The 27445-nt window shown below is 40.2% G+C and overlaps 1 protein-coding gene and 1 long non-coding RNA gene across 5 annotated transcripts in view; one reads left to right on the top strand and one right to left on the bottom strand.

Annotated features, from left to right (window-relative positions):
- The window catches only part of dachd (dachshund d), a 108486-nt gene extending 81415 nt beyond the window's left edge, over window positions 1–27071 (bottom strand). For 2 of the 3 annotated variants that reach the window (XM_028394312.1, XM_028394314.1), the window contains exons 1-3: window positions 26968–27071; window positions 25955–26065; window positions 6576–7138 (exon numbers count right to left, since the gene is read on the bottom strand). In XM_028394312.1, the coding sequence (XP_028250113.1) occupies window positions 6576–7138; window positions 25955–26047 (656 nt within the window). In that variant the 5' untranslated portion in view covers window positions 26048–26065; window positions 26968–27071. The remainder of the gene's footprint in view (window positions 1–6575; window positions 7139–25954; window positions 26066–26967) is intronic. The other variant, XM_028394311.1, reaches the window with a different exon arrangement.
- On the top strand, window positions 6986–15368 carry LOC114426732 (uncharacterized). Of its 2 annotated transcripts, XR_003669391.1 has the most exons (4): window positions 6986–7122; window positions 10183–10282; window positions 14983–15010; window positions 15118–15368. It is a non-coding gene; the product is annotated as an uncharacterized LOC114426732 (long non-coding RNA). The 2 variants fall into 2 exon arrangements; XR_003669390.1 differs by having other exon boundaries at window positions 14983–15368.
- Window positions 27072–27445: the final 374 nt, after the last annotated feature.

Here is a 27445-nt window from a genome sequence, read left to right as displayed (position 1 = left end):
GTGATATTGATACCCCGTTCATAACCTCTACAGGTGTGCAGTGCCATCAGGAAGCAGCTCTGGGTGTGGTTCTCTCTGTGGATAAAAGCCAGACCTTATCGTTTTTTACAGCGCAGCCAACGAGCAGCTTACTTCACTCTGAACTCAGCAACTGTGCAAATAACACATTAATACAGACGACAGGAGATCTTCAATCTTCATTTTTTACACCTAAATCTTTTTTAAAGCCAATATAACTACTCATTTTTGTTACTTTTCTAATTAAATATTTAACAAAAAATGACCTTAAGATTAATAACCCGATTTTGACTGGGCAGATTAGCGAGCTTATGGTGATTTTTTTTTTTTTTTTCATTTTTTTTGAAGGACAGATCTGGAACAATCTGCCGATCAGCGTCAAACTTCCATCCAGATATGACCTCTAAAAGAAATATGTGCATAACAATGGTAATCTTCCATTGTGCAAGATAATTTAAAGTAAAGAAATAAAGTGTTTTGGAAATAAAAATGAAGCATCATCATCATCATCTGCGAAACTCCAAAACCAGACACCAGAGAGCAGTTTAGAGTGGAGCCTGCTGGCTCAACAGGAGCTTATTTTATGCACATTGTTAGTTATAATTCAATGCAACAAATTGACTGCATAAAGTGTTTCTGGTGTCTAAGTGAATTCAGATTCACATAAATAGCTGTGGGGCTGTTTTCTTAGTTTTCCATCAGAAGGTATTGGCTGAGCAGATGCTTTGAACCGCCATAGAATGTGCTGCTAGTCTCAAGTGTCATTAGCTTCAGGGCTTTTCCAGCTAGCGCCAGGTAAAGATTAGATAACAATCAGCCCTTTAATAGATACTGTTGGAGGCACTGGAGCCATTCCTGTGCTGTGCTGTTCATCTGAAGCTAACAACAGAAGAAGAAAGAGTGGAAACCCATGTCATTTCCTCCCTGGTTTCTTTCTCTCTGTGATGTACCGCTGAGCCCGGCAAGGAACACGGCTGTTGTTAAATTACATGTAACTGTTGGCTCATACTAGTGTCAGTGCACAGTGCGTCTGTGTCTGTCTGGGCACATCCTGTTAGGATCTGAAAGGACACATTTCTTGACTGAGTGCAATATATTTGACGTGTGCTTTTGATATATTTGATTTTTTTGGTATTGAATTGAACAAAAAAAAGAATCATATTTCTGCACGCCTATAGTCTACATCCATCTGCCATAAATCCAAATTAGCTGTCACATTAAACTTGAACAAACTTAAACAGAAGATGTAATTTAAATTGGACAAATATTCTCTTTGTTTCATTACTTTGAGTAAAAAAGAAGAAAAAAGCTGACATGCACTACTTCAGTGAAATTCCAAAAGTACAAAGGGGCTTTTTGTTGGATGACATTCCTTTCTTAATATACTTCAATTATTAAAAGGAGGAGTCTTTTTTTGTATTGAGCAAAAGAGCTCCGAAAACATTGGAGGAATAACATCTGCATGTTTACTCAGGAGAAGATTCATCCCTGATAGCCTCCACCAAAATGAAGAGGGGGAGAAAAAACAAGTAGAGGAAATTTGTGGAATCCCATCTGAGATTGCTTCCCTGATGGATTCCTTTTCCTGTCAGCTCAGACGAGAAATGAAGCCGGGGAAAATTAACTCCTGATACAGCTACGCTGAATTAGACAGAGAGAGGGGGAGAAGAAGAAAAAAAAAACCAACACACTTTTTAAGGATTCCAGCCTTGTCATTTTCAATTTTCTGCTCTTTGGACATGCTTGTATTCAGATTCCCCAACATCTATTCGCCATATCAATCCTAATTAGACAATCTGGGCCCACGAAGGATGGGAGCGGAGTTATTTGCATAATTTAATCATAAATACTCAGTTGATACATATTTCCAAATGCATTTGTACAATTATCTTTTCATCCTTGGGGCAAAAGTATTAATATGATTAGGCAATAATTCTTTAAAAAAGGGGGGAAAATAGGAAACCAGCAAGTGTGCACTCTTTTTTAAACTCCAGCTTTGGGCTATATGAAAAATTAATTAATTTCTGAGGAAAATCAATTTCTCTATGTGACCATATTAGACAGAGCCAGGCAAGGGCCTGCATTCCTTCTCCAATCAGGAAATCTCATCTGCTCCCTCTAACTTCTGTCAGTAGCATTTAACATCCTGGTACAAGCGTCAGTGACTTCCGCTATGCTCCCTAAATGTGCTGTAATGTGAAGGAGCCCGTAAGTAAAGACAAGCTAAGGGGTAGCTCTGACTGAGAGGAGAAGAGAATGGAAATCAGCATGACCCAAAATCTATTGCTGCCGTGTTAGGCAATTGCTCTCAAGTGTAAAACCAGGTAAAAAAAATCACTGTTAACAAATCTGGTTTAATATGCAAGACCCATAGATTTAAACAGCTTAAGCCTGTCTATAAAAATCATGTTAATAGACCTGATCTATGTTGAAAAAAAACAAACTCGTCCTGTGATTTTAAAGCATTCTTTTTATGTGGAAAAAAAATTAAATTGGCAATTCAAGTGCTGTTGCTGATCCAGTAAAGGCATGCAAATAAGATAGGAGCATGGACAACTAATGCGTCCAACAGGCAAATTAACAATACAGGCCTCTTTACCATGCAAATAGCCTCTAAATCCACAAATGACATTAGACAGTGTCAAACAAAGCCTCTCTAACTAGTGAAATCTGCGGTTTCATCAGTCTTGGCTCAGCTTCATTTCAAGCTACAGAAAATATGATGCTGAAAGAAATGAAGGAATTGAGCGTTATACTCAAACAAAATGTTAAAAAAATGTTTTAATTTGCTCTTGTTCCAACTGAGTGAGTGTCAAGTCAATAAAGCAATTCTGATTTTCAAGGAGACTATTTGTTTGCGAGGGGAAAAAAAACACCTTGACGCCATCTGCCAACTGCACAGTTGACTTGAGCACATGTACTGTACCTAATCAAATTTAGCAGATCCCCACTGAAGGATTAAAAATGTATAAAAAAAGTAGAGAGAACTTTAAATGTTTTTTACTTCAATAAAGAAACAACATGCAATATGAGGGCCAATTTGGCTTTCAGGAAAGTACTTCAATAGATTTGGATTTTAAACAGCTTTGTATACCATTATCTCTCACCCTCTCTCTCTCTCTTTCTTTCTCTCACCCTCTCTCTCTCTCCTTCTCTCTCTAATCAGGCATCTGTCACTCTGTTTTTGAAGTTATTATCGCCCAAGCTCCCTCTTGGATGTGGTTGCTGGGTGACGGGTATCTTAGCACCCACTCTGACTAGGAATGATTTGAATGGAATCCAGAAATCTCCCCTGAGTACCTGTAAACACATCCGTGCCTTGTAGAAAATAAATATATTATAAGAGAGCTCAGCAGAGGAGAGGAGAGGAGGGAGAGAGACAAGCTGGCACCCTCAGTGGCAGCTCACACTGAGCGCTAAACAAAACAATTACCGTCATTTGCAAATATGTGTGTTTAGGCATAAACACTCTTGAAATAGGAACAAGAGAGGTGATAGCTCTCATAACACTCGCTGTCATATCAGTATCAATTAGATATATTTGTTAGTGGAAAAAGTGATTTCACTGTGACCTGTCAAGACTCAGATCTGTTTGACTGAAACAAGCCAGGGAAAATCTATTTAAGAAGGGCATGTAAGTGAAAAGCCATCCCATTCCCAGTGGTGGGACATTGTCTAGGGCGTGTGGTTAACCTTCAGGGGTAGACAATGATTGTCAATTAACTGCTGTATTTCTACGCCCCAGCATCGGATAGCCTGCCTCCACAAAGCAGACCAATGAGAGATATGCGATATCTCTGCACCGCCCCCCCGTGTTATAATAACCTTTCAGAGAGTTCAAGTGTCACACAGCAATAAGAACCTTTTTCATCCCACCGCAGGGAAAATGAAAAGGAAAACAAGTAGCTGGAACAGAGGGCTCCTGGAGGGGCTCCTGGAGGGCCAGAGTCATAATGTAGGGGAGATTACTGAACCTGGATCAGTATGGGAGCAAGAGCGAACACTGCTAATCTGGCACGAGAGTCCTTAAGAAAATGAAGGAGTCAAGAATGGGAGTATTCCTACTATTTTTACAGATGAATAATAATTACCATGTAGTAAGGAGACACAGTTCAAACACTCAGCAAACATTTAAATCTCCTTTACTTAAAATAATAAAAAAATCCAACACTGCAATCCTACAGAGTTTACCACTAAATGTTATGCTAAAGTAAGCATAGTGGGAAACAATTTGGTTGGAGCTTGTTTTTGTCCACATCAAAACTGAAACAGCGGGATGCAGTGGTGCTCTGTGATGCTATTCACATGCACACTGTGTGCAAAATGAGAGTGGGGTTGTTTTAACACAATAGACTGTGGGAGGGGGAAAAAACAGCATGTGAAATAGTAAGACCCATTGTACAGGAGTATTATTCACTTCATTGTTATCACTCTGCCACTGTATAAAAAAAACAGTAGTGACATTGTGGAAATAGGGTGAGATGAAAAGGTAAACTATCACAGGCAGCAGGGCTGTTGTTGTGTAACCTGAGCAGGTTAACTGGTGAACTCAGATACTTTTTTTTTTTTTATCTCAGCAAAACGGAACATCCACTTTGGAGAGGGAACTTGTTTTCACCTACAGGGCAACCTGTGCCCTGTTTACTCAAACTGATCATTTTGTCAGCAGCAATTCAATGACAGACTGAGCAAAGCGCACATCCCTGCAAATAAAATCAACTCTTTCTAAGTAACAGAAGCCTTTTATCCAGCGGATGCTTCACCGTTCCATGATGTAATTCTCCAAATGGGGCAGGCAGGCAGGCAGGCAGGCAGGCAGGCAGGCCGGGTCTGAGTGATTGATTTCAGCCCAGCACCAGGAGAACCTGGCTGCTTTCAGAGACAATTACAGTCCTGTCCATGTGCCCGTAATAGCCCAGCACTTTAGCGTCATTAAAGCGACGCGAGGCACTGCATTATCCTTTAACCCCATCGCTGGCCATTCCCCCATTGACAACCCGAGGAGTTCAACCACATACTTTTTCACCTGAAGCCCCACGCTAGGCTTGAGAGGAAGATCACCACGCAGTATGTTTCTCCCTATGGGAACGGTGTGTGTGTGTGTGTGTGTGTGGGGGGGGGGGGGGGGGGGGGGTTCTGCTCTCTGGATGCTTTATGTAAATGATGCTTAAGCACCAAAGAGCACAGGTGAGTTGTAGAGACGATTGCTATTAGAATAGAAATATGAAGCATACTGAATGTAGATATGAGCCAGACTATAGAAAAAAAACTAAAAACAAAAATGTTTCACTCTAATAACATCAGTTAAAATATCATTTTTGCATTTTGTACCCAGAACTTTTTAAACGATCACACATGGATCATCTGCATCTCAGATTTAACTTTCATCTCACACACTAATAATAATTTTTTTTGCAAAGTGAGCCTCAAAGTGTTTATGTGCTATTCCTCACTGATGAGAGCCTTTCCATCATATTTGCATTTCCACCTCATTTCTGGGTAGCAGATCAATATGGAATCAATCATAGTGACAGGTGAGATGGTAAATTTGACCAGGCTGAACCATCCTGTGAGACTGAGCGATACATCACAGCTGGAAGCAACAGGACAATAAAAACGGCTTTTAATCAAATATTGATCCCTGCTTAAATCACCACTTTAATAAAAAACTCAAAATAAATAAATAGATAGATGTGTCAGGGTGGAGGTCACATTATTTAGTTGTTTACTTTTTTACATGTTTTAATTCTTTTCTTTCATGTGATGTTTAATTAAGGCACACTCACATATAACTGTCTCTAACTGCACTGTGCTCTTTACACACTCCTTTTTTTTTTGGAGCCGTGAGAGTGCATGTATGCTGGCCACCAATGCTAAAGACAATGGCTGATACTAAACCGTGTTGTCCTCTAATTCTGAGAATCTGGGTCTGTCTTGTTTACTTTCTGTTAAATCAACTTGTCATAATTGAAAGCACATTGCCCCTGTGGCAAGGGCACATAATAAGACCTAACCTAGTTTTTATTTTAGTCATTAGGAAAAAAAAAATAAAATTGAGGTGAGAGTTGCACGGAATTAAAAGGGGAAATCTGTGGTTTAGAACAGAATGACAGGCTCTTAATTGTTGAAGTTTATTCAACAGCATTGTAAAACTCAACCGAGGTGTAGCCTACATTATCGATTCATTTGTTCTGAGGCAGACAGGCAATCCATCATGGCACAGCTTTGCCCTGCACGTGTTTCAAACTTTCACTTAACTTTTTCGCTGGTGAAGCGCGCTGGTCTCTTCCTGTCCAATAACACACACACACACGCAGCTACGACCTCATTGCCTCGTTGTTGTGTGACACTCAGCATCACGCTTATTTACACACACACACACTCATATAAACACACTATAGCGACCAATTATTAAATTCCGCTTACAGATAATTGTCGCTTTACGCGGTTGTTCTGTGCCGGGGAAAATGTCTCCCCCTCTCTGGCTGCTGCGCCTTTACGCACGGCTGTCTGTAAGGACATTTAAACCAAAATGCAGAACACAGCTCTCCACTAACCTCGCGTTGGTGCAGTCGTTGTACAGAGTCTCGAAGTCTTTTCTGGAGATGAGTTTACAGCGGTTCACCCCGGGTTGGATGGCGCCGAGCCCTCTGAGGATGCGGACCTGCTCCACATTGCACACCACCGGCGTGATCTCCAGCCGCTTCAGCTTGGTGTAGACCGTATGCAGTCCGCCGACCAGGTGCTTCAGGAACAGGTCGAACGCCTGAGGAAGGCAGATGAGCTCGCAGCCGTCCACGGTGAAAGAAGCCACTTTGGCTCCGCGTAACTCGACCATCTTGCACTCATTGTTTTGCGGTATGTTTTCAACAGGCGACGGGGTCGAGTACACGGGTTTGCCGGGAGGTAGAGCCGCGGTCGGGGTTGGGATGCCCGGGCTGCTGGTTGCGAGCAGCTCTGATCTGAACAGGTTCTGTCCGGGTCCGGATGGGGGGACCAGGGATGGAGATGGTGATGAAGTTGTCGACGGCGGGGACGTCGTCGCGGAGGGAGTCGAGATTGGAGGCGGTGGGACCAGAGGAGTTGGTGGGATCAGAGCAGCCGGTACGGCCATGGTCACCTACAAGAGGGGAAGAGAGTAGCCGAAGTTCAAAGTATAAAAACCCAGCCTGCCGAGACACCCCCTAAATGAAAGAATCCACGAGAGTTTAGCTCCTCAGATAAGTTGGGAAGTAAAACGAGCTACCGAAAAAAAGGCGTGCTGAGTGAGGGTTTTTTTGGGGAGGGGGGCGAGCGCCGGGACAATGATCAAAGATAGGAGGAGGAATGACAGGAGGAAAATGAGCTGAAAAGTGCAGCTCCGCTCTGTGGATGAGTTGTTGTTGTCACACGGCACAGAGAGGGAGGAGCTAGGGGACAGTGGAAGCCTTTGAAGAACAGATAACTGGGCTCTGCATGGCTGAAAGGTTCCAGGTCTGTTCACATATTACACTGTTAAATAATTGCACAGGAGAGGGATTCATTTAAAAAAATAATTTAAACAGAAATCACTTGTATTCAGGAGGTTTATCCTGCAAAACAACATGGAAATGAACTTTTACTCTTTGCTTATATATGTTTAGTAAAAAGCAGCTTGCAGATTTATTTTTCTCCTAAACTATTAAACTTTAAATAAATGTAATCATTGTTATTAACCAACAGTGTGCAAGGTGCAGCTTATATGTGAGCGATATATCTCTCATTTAATTAGTCCTCCCTGCTTATTATATTTGCACAGCCAAAGTGGAACATGAAGCAGTGGGTTGTTTTTAGAGATGTAAACTAGATTACTGCACAAGAGAGGAGGATTATGTGGACATACAGTGCAGTTAATGAAAGTCAGTCCTATGATTAATATCCAACAGATTGCACTGTAAACATATCTTAATACACTTGTCAGTACTTGTTTCATTTACTGTCTCAATACCCATGACAACTATTATTATTGTGTATGAATTACAGATGAATATTATAAAACAGGTCCTAAAAGTTAATAAACTCTAACTTCCTACATATATGGGGGCAGCGACTGAAAGCTGAAACCCTTCATAGTTCATAAAAATCTCCTTTCAAGTGGTCCACATACAACTAAACTTGTTCGAGACCGGTGTTATGATGCTGAGAGCTGAACCAAACTTCTCCCAGCTACGATGTGAACTCTTAAACTTTCCCTCAATATCAACCTCAGACAGTACAGGAAAGAAGGATAAAGTCATAGAGGAGGGGGAAAAATGAGCTCTGTGTAATGGGGCAGGGTCAAGTCCATGAAGGAGTGAATTACTGCAGCTCACATGTGTATCCAGCCGCTGAGGCACATCATGAAGTACAGCACCTTACTTCCCGCCTTTCCTAACAAATCAAAGACAAAGTTTGATATATTATGAATAAATTCTCATTCATTATTGATTTGCATATTGTTTTCAGTCATTTTCTGTCCTTCAATCATCCTCACGAGATAAAGTAGGTCTTGCGGTACGTTATATATGAAAACATACGCCACAGTTTTTCTTTATTTGAGTGTGGAGCGTTGTTTATTCGTCCTAATATTCTGTGTATTCCTGCTGTCCTGTTGTGTCAGATTGGCTTTAAGATAAGCAGCGTGCCATTTCAAAATTATCATTCAGGGAAGAGGTAGCTTGTAGTGTAAAATCAATAGCTGCTTAAAATTCATTGCCAGGCAATCCATTTGCCCTTTATGTTGCTAACCTTTCACTTAAATATGCACCATATTAAGATTTCATTATATACAATGAATGTCACAACAGTTTGCCCACTATTTCTCTTGTTTGCATGGGTTAACTGCAAATCATTGCACTTGTAATGTCTGAAAAATGACTTTCATTAACATTATGCGTGGGAAAAAAACAGGAAAATATATGAGGCTGAGTAGCCTAATAGGTATTAAAAAGGCACCACAGGATGTGTATGATGTTTCTGATACAAAGGCCCTTCAACAGAGTGGGTGGGCTACATGCGTCTTGACCCCAGTTATGAAAACACAGCGTAGCACAAACATGCAGTGTGTATGTATACTGCTGCTGCTGCTGCTGCTGTACGTTACACCACAAAGCTTGTGTTGATACAACTCAAACACAAAATCATTACTGCATGTGGAATCATGTAAGGGAACTTATCTTGAGAGGAAACGGCTTACTGTGAAAAACTGTTTACTCGTCATAAAATGTGTCATATTTCTTAAGGCGTGGTAGCAGCAGCTTTGCAAAAATCGCCCCACAAATAAAAGTTTTCAGCGTGCCTGAACACTTGTTTCACTAAGTAACATAAACAGTTAACGTAGTTTTCCCAAAAGTGCACAGAAGTACAGTACACGTGGATGAGATTGCAGTAAACAAATGACTATGTCAAAATGTAATCACCCCACCATGATGTATGGCGTCAGGAAAGTGTTTGAAAATGTATGGATATGGGACAGGACTTGTGTATGATCAATGACACAGTATATTGTTTGATGTAATAATTTATTCATCCCATAAAGCTTTGATAAAACAATGTTGAAAAGCAATTTAAATTGAATTCATTTAAATGTCAATTCTCATGGTTAGGATTTTTCTATAATTGGCTATTTAATTAAAATAATTTTCATAGTCATTAATACAGCCAGCAACTTGTAGCGCACTGACGTGTTTTAATTACATGGTATTAACAAAATTGATATGCTTTAGAAAGCATGGTGAATAAGAAATAATTAGACCAATCATACATCATCCTCTTATGGACATTAAGTGTATCACAATATAATTGATGAACTTAAAAAACGAGGGAGATAAATAACTTTAATTGTACAGAGTTGGTGTACAGAGCTTGGAACAAAGAATCATACTTACGATGTATTATATTTCAGAGGCAATTCATTATCTGTAACATCACTTAGCTCTCTGTGCCCAGCACTCTCCCTCTAACCTATGATTACATGACATTTGGAAGCACTGATACAGTGTGTAGTCTTTTAAAATGTCCTTTTACCCAGTCCGCATAAATCTCCAAACTGCTTCTCTGCATGGGCACATAAGGGGGAATAAAAAAAAAGCTGCTTTAGACATAAGAAGAATCATTTAGATGCTTAGAATAAGGCACTTATTGATCATGAATATTTGTTTCTCCAAGGTTATACTGCCCTGACCCCATCTATCCTTAGACACAGGCCAACACAAACATGCCACTGGGGGTGAAGGGGAGATGTCAGAGAGCACTCGGATGGTGGAGGGTGAGTGATTATATTCTAAACAATCCGCATCAATGTCTTTCCAGTTACAAAGTATAGGCTTTACTGTTTATTCAGTGGCACGGTTATATGATTGATTTGTATTAGTATTTCAGCTTCTATGTCTAAAATGAAAGTCAACAGTATGAACAATATTTAATGCAGCATGTGTTAGCCACAGCAACCAAAGATAAGCAAACAAGTAAACTTAAAAGACGGAGAAAGAAGACAGAATGCCACATTCAGCAATAATTTGGTAAAAAAAAGTTGTCAAGTCAGCTGCATTTTTTCCCACTTCTCAACAATTTCTTCATGAGCTATGGTCTTATAACATTATTTATTGCTTGAAGCTTTTTGCAGACTTTATAGACCTCACACAGAAATGACAGCATTGCCAATGCTTCTCAAAACAACATAGCATAAAACCTACGGTGGACACAAAATATTAGGCTAAGTTTAGGCATTACAAGACAGGGTAAAGGCTTAGGTGAAGATCATTTAAATGAATTCCTAATAAATGATTTCTTTACAAAGAAAACTGTTCCCTTCTGCAGCTAGCATTTTCTGCTACCAACGCTACCAGTCCCATTTTGGTAATGAGGACAGGGTGGATTTATTTTAGTGAAAGGCGTTAAAAGTGAAATGTTAGGTAAAGATTTGCGTTTGCAAATTGTGCTCAAAGACAATTCCAGTTAAAATTAAAAAAATTAACAAAGTCACCCAAGGGGGGGGGGGGCGCAGTCTGTGCCAGATGTGCATCAGAGGAGTCTAGGAAGGGGGCTCATATAATATATACCAGCTTATTTATTCATTAATATTAAAAATCAATTTGGACATATTCACAATATCAACTAAAGAGTCAACAGCTACACACAGGCCTGCCTGCAGAAAACTCTGTTAACCCTGAATATCATAAATGCTTTACACCCACTCACATTGATTGCACCTTTCATAATCTAAACCAGCTCAAGCTTTGAACAACAAAACCAGACCCGTCAATTTCAGGTTCATCTGTGTCGGACATTTGCATTCATGTAAGCAGCAACACCAGTTAAAGTTAGGACTGATTTTAACTGGTGTTGCTAAAGTTGATTGCTCCACATGTGTAAAAAGGGGGCCTTTGGTTTCTTAGGCCCCGTTCACACTGGAGAAAGTCATTCCAGCTAGAGTAGGATTGAGCCCAGACAGCCTTTAAGCTGGATGCGTTCAGACCTATTTTCAAATCTGGCTAGCACACAGTTGTGTCCGCACTCCATCCGGCTTCATCCAGCGTGTTTGCTGTTCTCCAAACCACTAGGTGGCGCCTCGTAATATGGCTAATAATGTGGCTAGCCGGATTCGCTAGCCACATTAGCGTTCACACCTGAGCCACATTTGAGCCAATCCTGCTAGATCCACCTCTCGAGGGTGGATCTAGCCGGCTTGAAATCTGAACTGGATTCAGCCGGATTGGAGGTGTTCACACTCGGAAAAAAACACATCTGGATTGATCTGGATGCGGCCAAATCCTGCTTAAGCCACATTTTTTTCCCCAGTGTGAACGGGGCCTTATACAAACAACCGCAAGAGGACAACGAAGCTACAAAAAAACACCAGTTATTTCAATCACCATAAAAATTCAACCGCAGCCGCTGTGTTTTCTGGTTATGATGGGCTGTATAGATGCAGTCGTCCGTGTCTTGATGCAGTTGTTAGAGGCGAGGTTTGGGTTCAGCTGTGCTAATAGAAATGCTACTTAACACAAAGTATGTAAAATAACAGCCTTCTGGTGCTACAACTGCTCAAAGGAGAGGCAAATGGAGCCAATTCATTTTTCAAAGAGCCAGCCTCACCGATAGTACCACAATTAGAGCAGTCACAGCCCACATCCCACAGTACTTCATTTGGTGCCATGCAGCTTCCAATATAACTGGGGTGCAAGAAACAAGAGAGATTTGTGGATATCTAAATTGCTAAAGCAGAAACCTGTATAAACAGCGGTAATTACCGGGCCATTGACAGTCTCTCAGTGTTGTGCTCATTCTGCCACAGCCGCAGTGATTAAAATGAATCCTCATCGACTTCTCCATTAAAGCGCTGGCAGGAGCGATCCCGTGACCTTTCCCCATTGATTGAACATAACAATCACAATTCAATTGTAATGCAAAGAGAACATTTGTTATAATGTACACGAGATGCATGAGCCATTTCCTGGGAGCGGAGAAGGGTAATCAATGGAGTGACTCTTGGCGTGATGCAAGGAGAATGAGGCTGTATTTGCAGGACCTAATTCATACAGCCTGCAGTGTATGATGGAAAGCAATGATATGCACGTAAACACTATGATTTCTCTTCTGCGCATCGTTCAATAGGATAACAACAAATCCTGATTTCTCCATCTATATACTCTAACAACCCTATGCTGCCATGATTGGCAGTGATGTACATGTACACAGTACACACACACACACAGCCTGATGCATTTCTGATTCAAGTTAGGAGTCAGATACCATGCCACATGGAGATACGTCTTCCAAATTATCTTTGAGGGAGCACCAGTTTGCCTTTCTCCAGGAGCAGGACGGAATGCAACATCTGACTTCAGAGACGTCCGCCTGTTGCCGCAACAATCAAAGAATTACTGAGCCGAAGACCGAGTAATCACATAAATCTATATGCTGCTGGAGCAATCTCATATACTGTATGTTAGTGATAGTTGAGCAAGGACAAGCTTGTAAAAGCGTAATAACTAACGATTAGTCGAATTCAACCACAACTTGCACAATCCGTGTGCCAGGGAAAAGAAAAGCATGACAGGCATAACAACTCATCGCAATTCAATCCCCCCCTTTTAAAAGCTGCACTTGATCATGTCTTTCAAAAACTGTCTTATGAAGAGTGTATGCGAATGATGTCCTTAAGGGATTTCTTTTTAGAATCAGGAGATTATAGTTTACACGGACATTAAACAGATTAAACCAGCCAGCTCTCTAAAGGCAGTTTATCTAATAGAGAAAATGTGGTATGCTAATTGAGAAATTCCGATGGTAAAATTATATTTAAACCCGTCTCTCTCTCTCTCTCTCTCTCTCTCTCTCTTCCTCTCTCTCTGCTGGAGGATTTTTAGTTTGGCTTGGTGAAATCAAATGGCTAATCACAGCCATAAGCTGTGAGGCGTTAGCTGAGTTAAACAGTGTTTGCCATGCTAAAAGGTAATTGTCTCGGAAACTTCATCGATGACAGATTCAATTCCATTTAGTAAATGTTTAATAAATGTTGTACAAACAGGCAGGCCTATCTCGCTGTGCTTAGAAAACAAAGGGAAACTTTAATTGCTTTAATCATCCCTAGCTTTGACGTTGTTATTGGCCTTAAAAATAGCAGTTAACAGAAACTGTCCTGCTGAGGAAATTGAACCACATTTGGAAAACGATGCATAATTAAGATAGGGGCATCCCGAGCAGGGAGGTCCAGGCAAACTGTTGTGACTAGGAAAAACATTCCAAGTCATACAAAGCTATTCAATTAACAGAAGGACCCAAGGAAAACAACCTCCCTATTATGTATCACTTACTTTAATCAGATTGAAAGCAATTGTATTCCTTTTTGAAAATCCCTTAACACAAACACGTTAATTAACAGATAGGAGAGTGGAAAGATGTATTTTTCATTAGTGGGTAAAATAATGTTCCCCTTTAACATCAAGGAAAATCAACTGCTTACCGCAGTTAAACTAGTCAGCGGTGTAAATTCCCTGCCAGCATTTTTTATTTAAAACCTCATTAATGTGTTTCAACCCGGCGTAGCTGTACCTTTAATCTGCACTAAAAGGAAATAATGCGTTTCCTGCTTTATTTACCAGCCTTACTTAACAAGTGTTCCTGTACAATTAGAATTGTTAATAGATCTGGAAACAAAAGGACTTTGAAGGTGGGAAAGTGCTGACATTATTTCACAGGGGAAAAACACTCTTGAGAAAAAAAGATCTGCTGTAAATGTAGTTTCCTGGAACACAGGCGTGCTGCAATGTTGGTCTCTCTCATTAGAAATGCCATGCACAGGACATAAATCAAGGCCCGTAAAACATTTCATTGCCACACAACACTAAATTACACACTGGCTGGTTTGCCACACTGATTGTGTTTAAACATTGTAATTTTTACTTTAATTCCCATTAAATCTATGCCCAGTTTTACAATCCATAAACAGAGTATCTGTAATAAACGTTAATAAATGTCAGAATTTGCATTTGGAAAAAAAACAAAAACACCCAGCTACATTTTTTCCAAATATCAATCTATGAACCTTTCAACATTTCGTCAAACAAAATGCTAATTGTACCTTTAGGAATTTAGGAGACAAGTGACAAGAAATGAGATGCAATGTCCTTTGGAATCAGGAAATCAGCTAAGCTGGAATACATTAAAGTACGAGGGAAAAGCCAAGTGGAGGAGGACTGTTTAGGTAGAGAACAAAAGACAATGACAGGATATATATTGCTATAAAAAGTTCAGAGTCTGTGCAGCTTTTAGGGTTTTAGGTGCATTTTAATGTCATTTGGAAACACCCACTGATTTATTTTCACTATGGTCCTTATTATATTTATAGACGTGGGAAATATACAGAATATGAGTCTAATAGTTGCACTTAAATATAATGACTGCTTTTAACTTTGTTTTTATTTCAGGTCATTAATGCGGGTGCATTTTGTTTACTTCCTCTAGGGTCTAAAGGACAAGGACAGAGATTCAGGTGGATGTTTTTATTTTATCAAGTTGCCAAAGAGATCCTAGAATACCAGAATAATATGAGCAGCGTGCAGCCTCATCACAACTGAAATCATTCTTGTTTGACCTCAGAACAAGTCACACCAACAGGAGCTACCTCTACAGCACCTCAACCATCTACAATACAGGTGACTAACGCTGTTGCTCATTGGTTAAAGACTGCCACCCAGATGACATGGCTGAAGAGGGTAGACTGATTCCAACTCTATCAGAAACACTTGTGTGTGTGTGGGAAAAATACACACTTTGTGTGAAAGCAAGAGGAGGACAACGCTTAAGTGAGGCCAAACACATTATTGCTGACAAGAACTGAACTATTTGGACACCACATCTCACTTTACTGATAAATAAAAGAATCTGAAATCATTTTTGAGGCTGTAAACACTATACCATGACGTGTACTGATCCTTTTCTGGTCAGTTAAACAATTAAATAGCAATACTATTGGTTCAATGTGAAAATACTTCTCCCTTTGAGTTAACTGTACATAAATCTCAGGGCAGTTCATCTCTTAATCAGTTGACACCAATAAATTATTTTATTAGTGTCACGTTGACCTTTCGCCTGCAGAATGTGGACATTAGTCTACTATCTTTTTTTATCTTTTGCTATCACTGGCTGTTTAATTACATACAAGATTGTACATTCTAGTTTGTGCAAACGTGTGCCACTAACCCCAAATAAACACTATTCAAATACCTTTGGTTTGCTTTAATTTTCTTTGCACACCTGTTGCAGCAGCAGTAGTAATTACATATGAAGCTAAAGCTGAAGAGTTATTAGCTATGCTGTCATGTGTGGACAACAATCTATATTTAAGGTCAGTATTAGCACTGAAAAGTATACTAAATCACTATGTAATTGACATGGATGGACCTTACTCCAGATTTAAACAAGGTGAGCAGCTCACCAGTCCCAACAGCATCTACAGGCTGTAATCACGGAGGGAATCAGCGATGTGCAACCACAGTTAGAGTCACTTTGGCCATCGTGATCACCTTTACGATGCATGATACGACACTAAGATTATATTTTGTGAGTTAGCACAAGAAGTCATCCTTCTTTGTAGTTATCTGAGCTGTAATGCATCAAAAAGACTTGGCAGGGCACCACTGTGTGCTATAATATCTCTCAGTTTGCAGTAGGTCACTATGCTCTGCTGACTTAATAAACTATGCATCCAACAACAATGATTATTCATGTCATTCTTCAAAGGTCCTTGAGAGGAGCTTGATGCAGCAGCGATTCAACCTTTCGTATTAATTCAAGCTTGGCTAAGATTGTACCATCTGGGCCCTTGTACTTTGTGATTAATGCCGAAGTGTTGATTCATATGTGCAATTGGAGTTTAATAAACAAGGATTTCAGAGTTAAATGGCACATACAAATGCTCGGGATGAACTCATTCATAGCATTCAATGAGTGTTGGTAATAAGGCCCGAACATAATTGCTCACTGTAATCACTTCACAGATACACATATATATTGGGATTTTGTGATTAACATAATGTGTTTTCTTTCACAGCAGAAATAATCCTACAACTCTAAGAGGCCTTCAGACATATGTACATAAAGATTCTTTAGTTGGTCCAAATTAACTTACTACTGGTACAGTGTGATTAACACTGGCACACAAAAAAAATAATTACTGTTACACCATTGTGCAGATTAAAGCGTCAACAAACTTTTCCCTCTTATAGTACTGTTGTTTATACTCGGCAAATAAATTAACTTTGTAATCCTTCTCTTGCACATTCTCTTGGTCTATTTCAATGTCACAGCACTTGCAGCAGACTTCATAAAGGAAGGTATTAGTATCTCAATCTGACACAAAGGCACCACACAACAGTGACCTCTACAGGAACACAGGGGACATCAACTGAAATCTGGTTCAAAAAACCCCAATATAAAAGTTACACTTGATTTTAAACCCATAAAATTAATATTAAAAAAACTAAGTCTGGTTTATTGTGTTATCACAACTTAAAAATACATGTATTATAGAATGTATTATACCCTCAGGAAATATGATTGTTGCTTATTTATCAAATGATCACCTTGGATCTAGCTCAAAGCTTTGACTAAGACTGGCAACAGTGAACAGGTGAGACTGCTGCACATCAACAAGTGAATGCCCTCTCCAACCCCGAGCCTGCTGTTTTTTTTCAGCTGAAGACGAAGAACAGTGCAGACCAGTGTCTTTAGTGGTGTGGAGGAAAAGAATGGGTGGGTGCCAAGCCACACAGACCACAGCCAAGTGCAGGATCACAGAGGAGGAATGAATGATGCTCAGATAAGGGACAAAGTAAAGAGGGCAGACCAAACAGGAAAACTAAGAAGGGAGAATGTGCGGGGCGTTGCCTGCCTGAGCAGGAAAATGTGTTGATACGAAATAAGTTACATTCCTTTTTAGTCTTGTTGTGAAGTAATCACAAAAAACCATCTCAGTTTGGTTTACACACATCCATCAGCAGGACAGAAACAGTGCAGACATCTCCCACTGTTATTTCTAATTATTGTGGGACACTTACAAATTAAAATCAGGTCCTCTATATGAGCCGATACAACATCCAGCACCACGTCGTGGGAACAAAAAAAAGAACCAGGCGGGGAAAAAAATATACTTCTTTAGTGGAAGCCATAAACTTGTTTTTGCATCTGTAACAGATTTGTGGAGCGGTTCTTTAATTAGAAATAAATAAACTTCCAACTCTCACAAAATATAGTGTGTGGAGGTTAAATGTGTAGTTCTGGACCGAATGTGCTTGTGGCACAATTGTAGACCTAAAAATGCTAAATTAGTAACTGAGAACAAGGAGCGAATGGAAAAAAAAAAAAGAAGCACAGAGGCTAATGTGCCTCCTTTCCCACACAAGGGACCGAGAGAACACAGGCTATGTTGTACCCCCCTTTCCTTCTTACCCGAGTTCTCCTTTATGTATTCAAATTCACTTCAGCAGCATAAAATTCTCCCAAGAGACAGCATTGTCCTCCTGCTTGTCCCTTGGGCTTCCCATCTCTCAGTAACATCTCTTCACTCCACACAATTTAGCCCTACACCTAGCAGACATACTTTTTTTTTTCCCCCTCCACCCTCCACAGTACCCTCTTTATGCAATTTAATGAAAATTAATCAAAATGCCTTTAAAAGCCACCATTGAATGTGAAGAAAGTTTAAAGGCTCAATGCAAATTATTCCAGTTCTCAGTGTTTTTTTTTTGTAGGACAGTCTGAAACAAATGCACTGAATAGCCTTTCATTGGTTTTAACCCCTGCATAATAATCTCGGTTGGGTTATTATATGCGAAAACAAAGGGTACACACATTCTCCCCCCCTCTCTCTCTCTCTCTCTCTGTGTTTCGTTGCTTTCAGTGAGCGTAGAATGGCAAATTTTACACTGATGGCTGGGTTGCAATTGCAGTTACAAATGTATGAACACTATACTTTCATAATAACGCGGTCCAAATGTTTCAAAAGGCGCGTAGGTCTGCTCTAGTGAACTTGAATATGTGGTCTGTGGTGCATAAAGTAAGCATAAGGCCAACTCTGTAGCAATGAGGCTTTACTGAATGAAATGAAAAGCCTAAGGCATCAGAGTTAATACATTAACACACAGACAAAAAAATACTAAGAGGCGAAAGTGAACAAAGGATCAGTGTAGTGGTGAAATAATGATTATTATGGCTTATATTCTGACAAGTCTTTTCACTCTGAAGTGGTGATCATAATCTGTAATCTTTTAGCTACAAGTAAATCTAAGTCGGCAGTGTGCGCTGATATCACAAGGGGCTCTGCCAGAGGCTTCCCCCACAAAAATCATCACATAAACCACTTTTGTGCGAGTGATTCTATCTCATTCAAAGTATCACAATATTATCATATCTATTCACTGCTAGCATGATGCAAATAGGCTCAATGGCATGCTTTGCCTCTACAAAACTCTCCCACAGGGTTCTAATAAAACAGTACAATTTCCCACTCTCCCATTCTCCCCCAGAAACGTACCAGTCTGCAGCCCTGTGATCTGCCACAGACAAAATGAGACGCAGCAGCTACAACAGAACTGAGACGCAGTCAGAGTATTCCCTGCGCTCCTTGAATAGATAATGCTTTCCTTCACATTCCTTTATTCTTTCAAAAAGAATGCATCAGAGGCCAAATATTAATTCTTCTCGTCATATGGAGGAGCTACACAAGTGGCATACTACGATGGGCTTTTGAATGATTAAGGGAACACATAAAGGGTTTCTGGTGGCGCTTTGAACTTTCTGCAGAGTTCTGAGCACTCTCAACTTATTCCCCACTCTGCAGGAGACTTGATGTTAAAAGACAACATTAATGAAAGCTCTGTAACAGGTAGAGACAGAGGGATTAATGCAATCTAAACACAGCAAGCCTCTCAGAACTGGCTGTGGCTAGCAGGTGAACGGGGAAGCACTTTTCTTCACTTTTCCTCCTTCCTCCCACCATGAATCTCCTTTAAAGAAATGCCAATAGATCTGATTGCCTAATTCTCTACCCCCCCCCCCTTCCTCCTTCTCTCCCCAGGCCTATAAAGATGCACGTGTGGGGGAATCACTTCAAGGAATGACATTGACTGGGGAAGTGCTGACTTGCACCACTGTTTGTCTTTTGATGTGAGAGATCAAATCAATGGACATGCCGTTCTCCAACCAATGTGCAGGCAGATTAGCATTAGCCTGAAGGTGCCTGCGCGCCCTCAATCATTAGCGTTTACGTCTGACTCTCACAAATAATCAGGATTTACTCAGCGCTGTGGTGCACTGCATTGATAGGTGCAAAGAAGACACAGCAACGCACTGAGGATGGAGGGTAAGTCTAAGGTTGTCATAATGAGACTAACACCCACATGAGCCACAGACACTGCCTGACACTGACATTTTTTATTGGTGTGAGCTGCATTATTTGTCACTGGTCTGGTGTGCAATGGTGCTTTCACATGGAAAATACCACGATGAGATCTCCTGAGCGCTTAAGTCAGATGGATTGAATGCTCTTGAACACTGATAAAGGTTGATTTCAGGTTGTGCCAACATTATTGTGGGCAAACTAATGCAGAATAATTATCAGATTTTGTCCTGTCAGAACCCAAAACAATGACATATTTAACACTGTAAAGTGTGGCTTTGCATCATAAGTGAGGAATGAACACAACGTATTCCTATTTGAGTAAAGTCAGATTAAAATAAATGCTAATCCTTGACATCCCGTCAGTGATAAAACAGACATACTCCAACAATCAAACTATTAAGGGGTTCAACTTTGGGATTAAAAAGGCATGAAGATCTTGGCAGTGCAATTCTGCCACATTTGAATTCACACTGTTCGCCTGTAACTTCATGCTAATGATCAAAGTTGAGGGGGGGGGGGTTCTCCTGAGTGCAAGTTATGAAGATGAGATGAGGAAGGAGAGAGAGGGAGAGAGAAACTGCTCTGCTGCCCTGCTTTGAACACTTTTACACTTTCCAACAAGCTTTGTTTTTTAATTGGCTGAAATTAATCTTAGGGATGTAGATGCCTGATTTGCATTCATTAAAACCCAACCAAAAGAAGTCATGCTTAATTCCAATCAAATTTGCTTAATTATGCATGGCGAGATATTCCCAAATGAGCTGTGGATTTTTGTTAGACCCTTTTTTTTTTGTTTCCTATAGCAAATAAAATGTAATGAAGCTGTCTTTTTGTGTTTTACTGAATGTTGAAGAGCATATGAGAAGCACCTTGAGCCTGGGCTGAAAACAATATTACTGCTAAAGTAATTATAAGAATCTGCATTTTTCATTGTTAATTGTGGATGTCAGCATCATTAATTTTAATTTACGGCAGGCAATAAAATTAAGAATACTTTGTGCTGATGTTTTAAATCATGCCTGTGAAGGGGACACATAATGCAACTTAAATCTCAAGTAGATATTGATTGGGGTGGATGGTCTTTTCTATGAATCTTAAATAGGCAGACGCTGGGAATCTGCTTGAGACTTCACTTTTACGAGTTAACTCCGGCAGCAGATAGCACAAGTGCAATACAATTAAAGACGTGTCAGTTTGTGCACACACACACACTTATGCGCGCGTTCACACACACTTAATCAGCTAACTGCCTCACAACAGAATGATGTTTAACCAGATAACAGCCCTCATAAAAAGACTGAATGCAATAACAACCTGATCTGACCATGACTACCTTCCTTATGAGGAGCTCAGAAGAAGAAGAAGATGTATTTAAAGTCAAATGCATCTCCATCACACTGCCCTTTTCTGAGGAGTCCATGTGTGTTGACAGTCATATTAATTAGATTGTCAGACATTTCTCAGACTGTTTGTACAGACCGAATGAAAGCAGAGTGGTAGAGTTTGAGGTGCGGTGCGGTGCTGTACTCTACGTGGTCTATGGGGGATGACATTATGTGTTTCTGCTCCAACACTTGATTTATAGCTTCATTTGGACCGTGCTTGTATGAAACACATCCTGCTGCTGCAGGAGCTTTAGTGCATTGTAGTCTGAAAACAAAGGAAGAATAAAATTGATCTTTCTGGACACACACAAAATCAATGAATGGCTATTTCCTGTTTCATGGCATGTTAGTCCAACTGACTTGCTCAATCCTTGAACTTTCCTTGTGTCCTCATTGCTGGAGAGGAAAGGTCTTCAGAGTTCAGTGGAAACTTAAGATGATGTCATTTCAGATTCCTCACATCGGACGATTTTTGTTCTCTCTGCCCTGACCCTAAAAAAGAAAATATTGAGAAAAAAAGGGGCCTTGGGGTCACATGCTGCCATTAATTTTACTTAATTAGTTTATTCTAGTGTATGCTTCACAGACTACCACGACTTTTAGGGCGGCCTGCTTTCAATAAAACAATACTGTTTCAGCCAGAGAGGAAACAAAACAAAAGTGTACTGGTAAATGTATGTCTGAAAATGTGTGGGCTCCACATGCTGTCCTATTATTCCAGAGGATGTGTTTGTACCTGTTGTACAATGCATTCTGTTCTCCAACAAGGTGATTATGTTTCCAACACAAAAAGACTCTACAATGATGTTCAATTGTTCTCCTTGGAGCTGGCTGGTAGCCAGCAGCTCCTTCATGACACACGGAGCTGGTACTATCAGCTCCCCCCCTCTCCTCTTCCTGCCTGCTTTCCTGCCGGTGACTGAAGCAAGTCACTCTAATGCAACAATGATGGTGATTTCGCTCTGCTTATCGAAGCGAGTAAGTACTTAAGCAGCTGCTTGTACTTTGATCCAATTTACTTCCTGAATGTGTGCTTCCTCATGCACAGTAAACAGGCCTGCCTAAGTTGTCATTAGTTCAAAGCCAAAGCAAATAGTTCACATGATTATTGTTTGCTCCTTTTTTTTCTTGTTCTGCTCTGTACAGTATTTCTGTTAACAGCACGGAGTTAAGTGACAGGACCGCTAAATATAGAGCATATTTCAAGTATCAATTTGTATGTTATGGCAATGGCTCTAATTCAATATTGTCAGCAGTGCTGTGGAGGTTGAGCGCGAAAGCCATAAGCCGAATACCGCAACCTTTAACATCATTGTGTGCTTGACTCATCCCCAAGGACAGGACAGATAAAAGATGATCAGTAAGAAAATTGATAGCACTGATTTAATAAACATCCTCAAAATGATCTCTGTGACCTGCAGGTAGTGCGGCAGTCACTCGTACTTCTCCTGGGTTAAAGAATCAAGTGAGATGATTCATTTGAGTGACTGAGGTAGTTGAGTTTGATGGATCATTCCTAAAAGCATCATTGCTAATCTTCAGCTCCTCTTTTTTAGGTTATTCACAGATCAGTGAGTTTTCCGGCTAATCCTGGACCTGACGCTGCTCTTGTCTGTGTACATGGTATTCATCATATTCTGACAGGGAGAGTCCTTCAGACGACAAATAACCTTCAGAGAGAGGAGGCAGGAAAGCAGTAGGTGTGCAGTTATTTTGGATACATTTCACAGTGGAGTAGGAAAGCTGTATGGGGAGATGTATGGTGTCCTTGTTGGGTGCGAAGAGATGGACCCCTCTCCGTTTCCTAGCATAATCATTCTGAGCCTCAGCCATGCCTTCGACAACTCAATCAGACAGCCCTCTACCTGTAAAGTGGCTGGGTTGATTTGATTGCCATTTTTATTGGATCCCGGTCACATAAATCAAACCAATGGGGACGGCTGTACAGACGTGACCACTCGTCATTCGCTAGTAGCCTTGGAAACATTGTTTCGGGGGCCGCATGGCTGTCATCGGAGGTAAATCAGGGGCCTGAAGTTTCTTTCCTCCAACACAGCAGCATGGAGTTAAATCATCTTGAAAATTGATGTCACTGTGCCCAAGTGTTTTCACCTATCCCTTAGATAGAGTCCCATCAAGTGGTGACAATGTCAGCACTTTCACCCTTCTCTCAAAAAAAAAAAAAAAGGATGCTTCCTGTCCTCGGGCCTACGAGCCTGTTGGGGCTGATAAGAGCTGCTGAAGTTTTGACCTTTTTTGTCAGCTTCTTTAAAATGTTTAGCTCCTGTTCTGAACAACTAGAACAATATTTCTTAGCTAAAATTTGAACAACTACATCCGATGGTAAGGCTGATTGGCCTAAAGTAGGACGCCATTCTAGAAGCTAAAGTCAGAGAACCTGTCTTTGCAAGTTAATACATTGTTCATCGCTAAGCACTGTCTGGCAAGCATTTTGATTCAGTGCGAAGTGATTAAGTCTATCATGTCCACCAGCGCTTACAGTGGGAACATATTAGATTAAATACAGGTAGCTAATTTCCTCCTCTGCATGGGTGAGTGGGAGTATGAATGAAAGTGATGTAAAATTAATTTAGACCTCTAAAATTTTGATCACACCGAGGCTATTTTGGTTCTCATGATGACAAGTAATAGGAGGTTGTTGCTTTCTAACCTCACAATATTACCACGTTTGCCTATAGGGCTTTTCAGGATCAATTTCATTCAGCATAAATATCACTTGATCTGTAAAACAAATTAAGAAATAATACAAGCCATAAAAATGCACCCAAGCTCTATTGAGATGTCCCTCCAAGCCATGTGTCAAGACTGAAGACATTAATGATACACGGAGGAGAGAAAATTACCATCTAGGATACGTCCGAACCAGTAAACTGGTAAACAAGCTGGCCGTTAGGAGTGGGGATGATTTGAATCAACAAGGGTGAACAGATATGGATACTCGGCGCATTAGTGTTAATAGGAATAGATTATGGAGGGATTTCGTGGAGTGACCTTCAGTGCACTAATTGAAATAGTATTCCGAGTCAGCAGTGGAGTAATCAACTTAAACACAGAATCATAAATCATCATGAATAGCGCTGTCACAACCAAGCCATTAGCCTCGTGTTTTTTCCCCAGCAACCTCATGAAAATATCTGCCACACCGATCCGTAGGTTAATAGGAACAGAAATGGCATTTAGAGTCTATTTGGATCAAATGTACTGTGAGCTTGAAAGTAGGACTTTGCTAATTTGCAGGTAATGTGAATTGATGTAGTAAGGGTTGAAGATAGTTCAGGCAACGAGTCAACACAATAACTCCGCGGAACAATACCAGAGCACGATAAAGCCTTGATCATAACACAGCTTTGTGACAAGTCCTTTCGCTATGTGGACTAAAGGGGCCCAGCAGTGGCAAGATATGTTATCAGGCATGGGGTTAGGTAATCATGTTGGCTTAGCGTGACCTTTGTCTTTTGTTATTAATTACAGCTGACAAAAACGCAATAAATTGTGCGACCATAGAGCCGCACTTGTTCTCTCCAAGAATGTGTAGAGAGCAACTCGGGTCATCGTTGCACAATTCGCTAGCAACACAAACAGTGATTGTGTCGTTAGCTATATCGCACTCTTCCTTAGGGCCCAATCCACATAATGTGCATTTATTTACTTATTATCACTTAATGCCACATGTATTTCACGTATCATTACAGAGTGCTTTGTCAAAGTTTACAACATCTATATTAATATCAACAAGTGTTCTTGCAGTAAATAGCTTTTTAATTGCAACTAAAGTGAAGGAATTAGATACTAAACAGTCGTTTAGCGTCAGTAAAACGTCTTTCACACAACAATACCCAGCAAACTTGTCAGAAATGCTGATAAGAGGGCCGATCCTGAGCGCTTACACTGCATTAATCAAATAGCAGGTCTAATTAAAAGCGCTTTAAACAAAGCTTTTTTTCTAAATGTTGCTCAGGTATGGCAATAATTTTTGATCAGCCAAGCCTGGAAGACAAATAATTAGAACTGCCACAGCGGCCTGATGAGTGATGTCAGCATCTCCGAGTGACCTTCCCCTGCTAATTAATTTTCATTCCAGGGAAAAAAGACCCCGTTGTTGCACATTATTAATTGAGTTCATGAAAAGATGCACCTGATTAATTTTTGTTGATAATACTTGTCATTCTGGCCGCCGTTCGTAATCATTTTATGGGTTTTCATCTTAGTGTTTTTCAAAGTTGATCTAAGTCATCTTTACTGGAGATTAATTTGTCCAAAGTAAAGCTGCCCTGTCCCAAAAGACAGCAGATCTGCACTGTATCTTACTTAGATGCCTGGTAAACACATGGTTTTTCTCTGTCACTATTTATTTACATCCATTTTCCTCTCACACATTTATGTTATAGTATGCCAGAATATTAAACTATTAACAAATAATAATTAACTTTTATCGCCATGCTGTTTATGACTGTAAATACACCACTAATTCAAGGTAAAATAATAAGGTATGGCATGTATAAACAAGCACCTTAACCATTTCTAGATGCTGTGCCCAGATGTTTAAAGTATCCTTTGTTTTCTACATTAAAAACGATGCAAAATCTTCCCTTAAATGAGTAAATACTGTATCAAATCTGCAATACTGCACCTTCAAATGGCCTTGTCGTGTCACCAGCAAACATTCTTGTGCCAGGGGGGAGGCGAGTGGACTGCATGGCCAAGATTCGGGTGCTGCAAGCATGGTATCCAATTGTACTGCCTGCACAGACAAACACACAGAGCATTAGTTGTAATTGTTGTAAACAGAAGTGTGACTTCATCAGCTATGCATGACCAAATGGTTAAGCATTACGAAAACATAAATTTAGTTGCACAAATTAATGGCTCAGACTGTCTGTGAGCACAACTATATTTAGCTTCAAAGCAATCATTAGTCACTAGATATAAATCCAGTACTCAGTACACTGAGCCATCTGACATGTATTACATCAACACTAACATTAATAAAGTCTATTTCCTTTCAACACGGTTGCAAAAAAAATCTGTCTCTTTAAAACATTGCTTAAAGTGCAAACATTATTATTGTTACATTAATATGGACAACCCTGGAAATCTCACTGTTCCCACAGCATAAGTTAAGAAGTGAGGGAGATACCAGTCAAATTGCATCACAGTGAAAATAAGCACCCAATAAAGCTATAAAGCTAAAGCCAAATCAATACTTGTGACAAAGTAAATGAATACATATTTCAAATGTCAGCACATTGAGAGCTTATTTAACAGTAATGTGAAGCCAGCTTTCCCACTGTGACACAAAGAATACACACACACACAATATATCACTTTTCTTTATAACAGAATCTTTCAACATGCTGGAATAACAAGCACTTTATTTTTTAACCATTTCACTGTCAGTGTTACAGTTTGTGTGAATCACTCTATGGTTTAGCCTAGAAAATAAGATAACCCTGAAAGAAACACATCAAATATACTTATTGTGGTACATGGTAGCTGGCGGCTAACTTTAGCCATCAATAAGCTTAGCTTTTCATCAATAGGCTGCTTTCAATTAGCGTTTTAATCTGGTGACAGTCACATTTAGTTCTGAATTAAAGTTTTGTGTCTGCTGTATTAATAAAACCGGAGTTTAACTTAACCTACCAGGTAAAGAAGAATAACACAGGTGTACTCTGACGCTGCTGGGTTTCCATAGATTAGCTGGTGTTTAGCTAACGCACACCGCAAACACAACAATGGAGGCACTCAAAAAGGAACAAAAACAATACCCAATACCACGCGTAGCGACATTTTTGTTATTGTAAACGTGTCTGTGTTGTGTTGGCATTGTTTTCCGACAAACACTGAGACTAGTTCCACAGTTCATTTAGACTTTGTTTACAGATTTATAGTATGTCACGTAGCGTTAGGTTAGCTTAAACTGTGACAGCTGTCAGTCACGGAGGTACTACGTACGTACCAGAGCGGTACGTACGTCAGCTCGAGGTGGCCTGTGATTGGTCGAGAGTTTGTTTTTCTTCCTGCTCGTACGGGGCGATTGAAGGCGGAAGTGGAGGCTTGTGTACGCGACGGTACCTTAAAATCATATCATATTTACCGAATTAAAGATTGTCATGTTCAA

The sequence above is a fragment of the Parambassis ranga genome, chromosome 21 (genome assembly GCF_900634625.1).
Source record: "Parambassis ranga chromosome 21, fParRan2.1, whole genome shotgun sequence".
NCBI lineage: Eukaryota > Metazoa > Chordata > Actinopteri > Ambassidae > Parambassis > Parambassis ranga.
The sequence above is the reverse complement of the archived record's forward strand: the minus strand, read 5'-3'. Positions and strand labels throughout refer to the sequence as shown.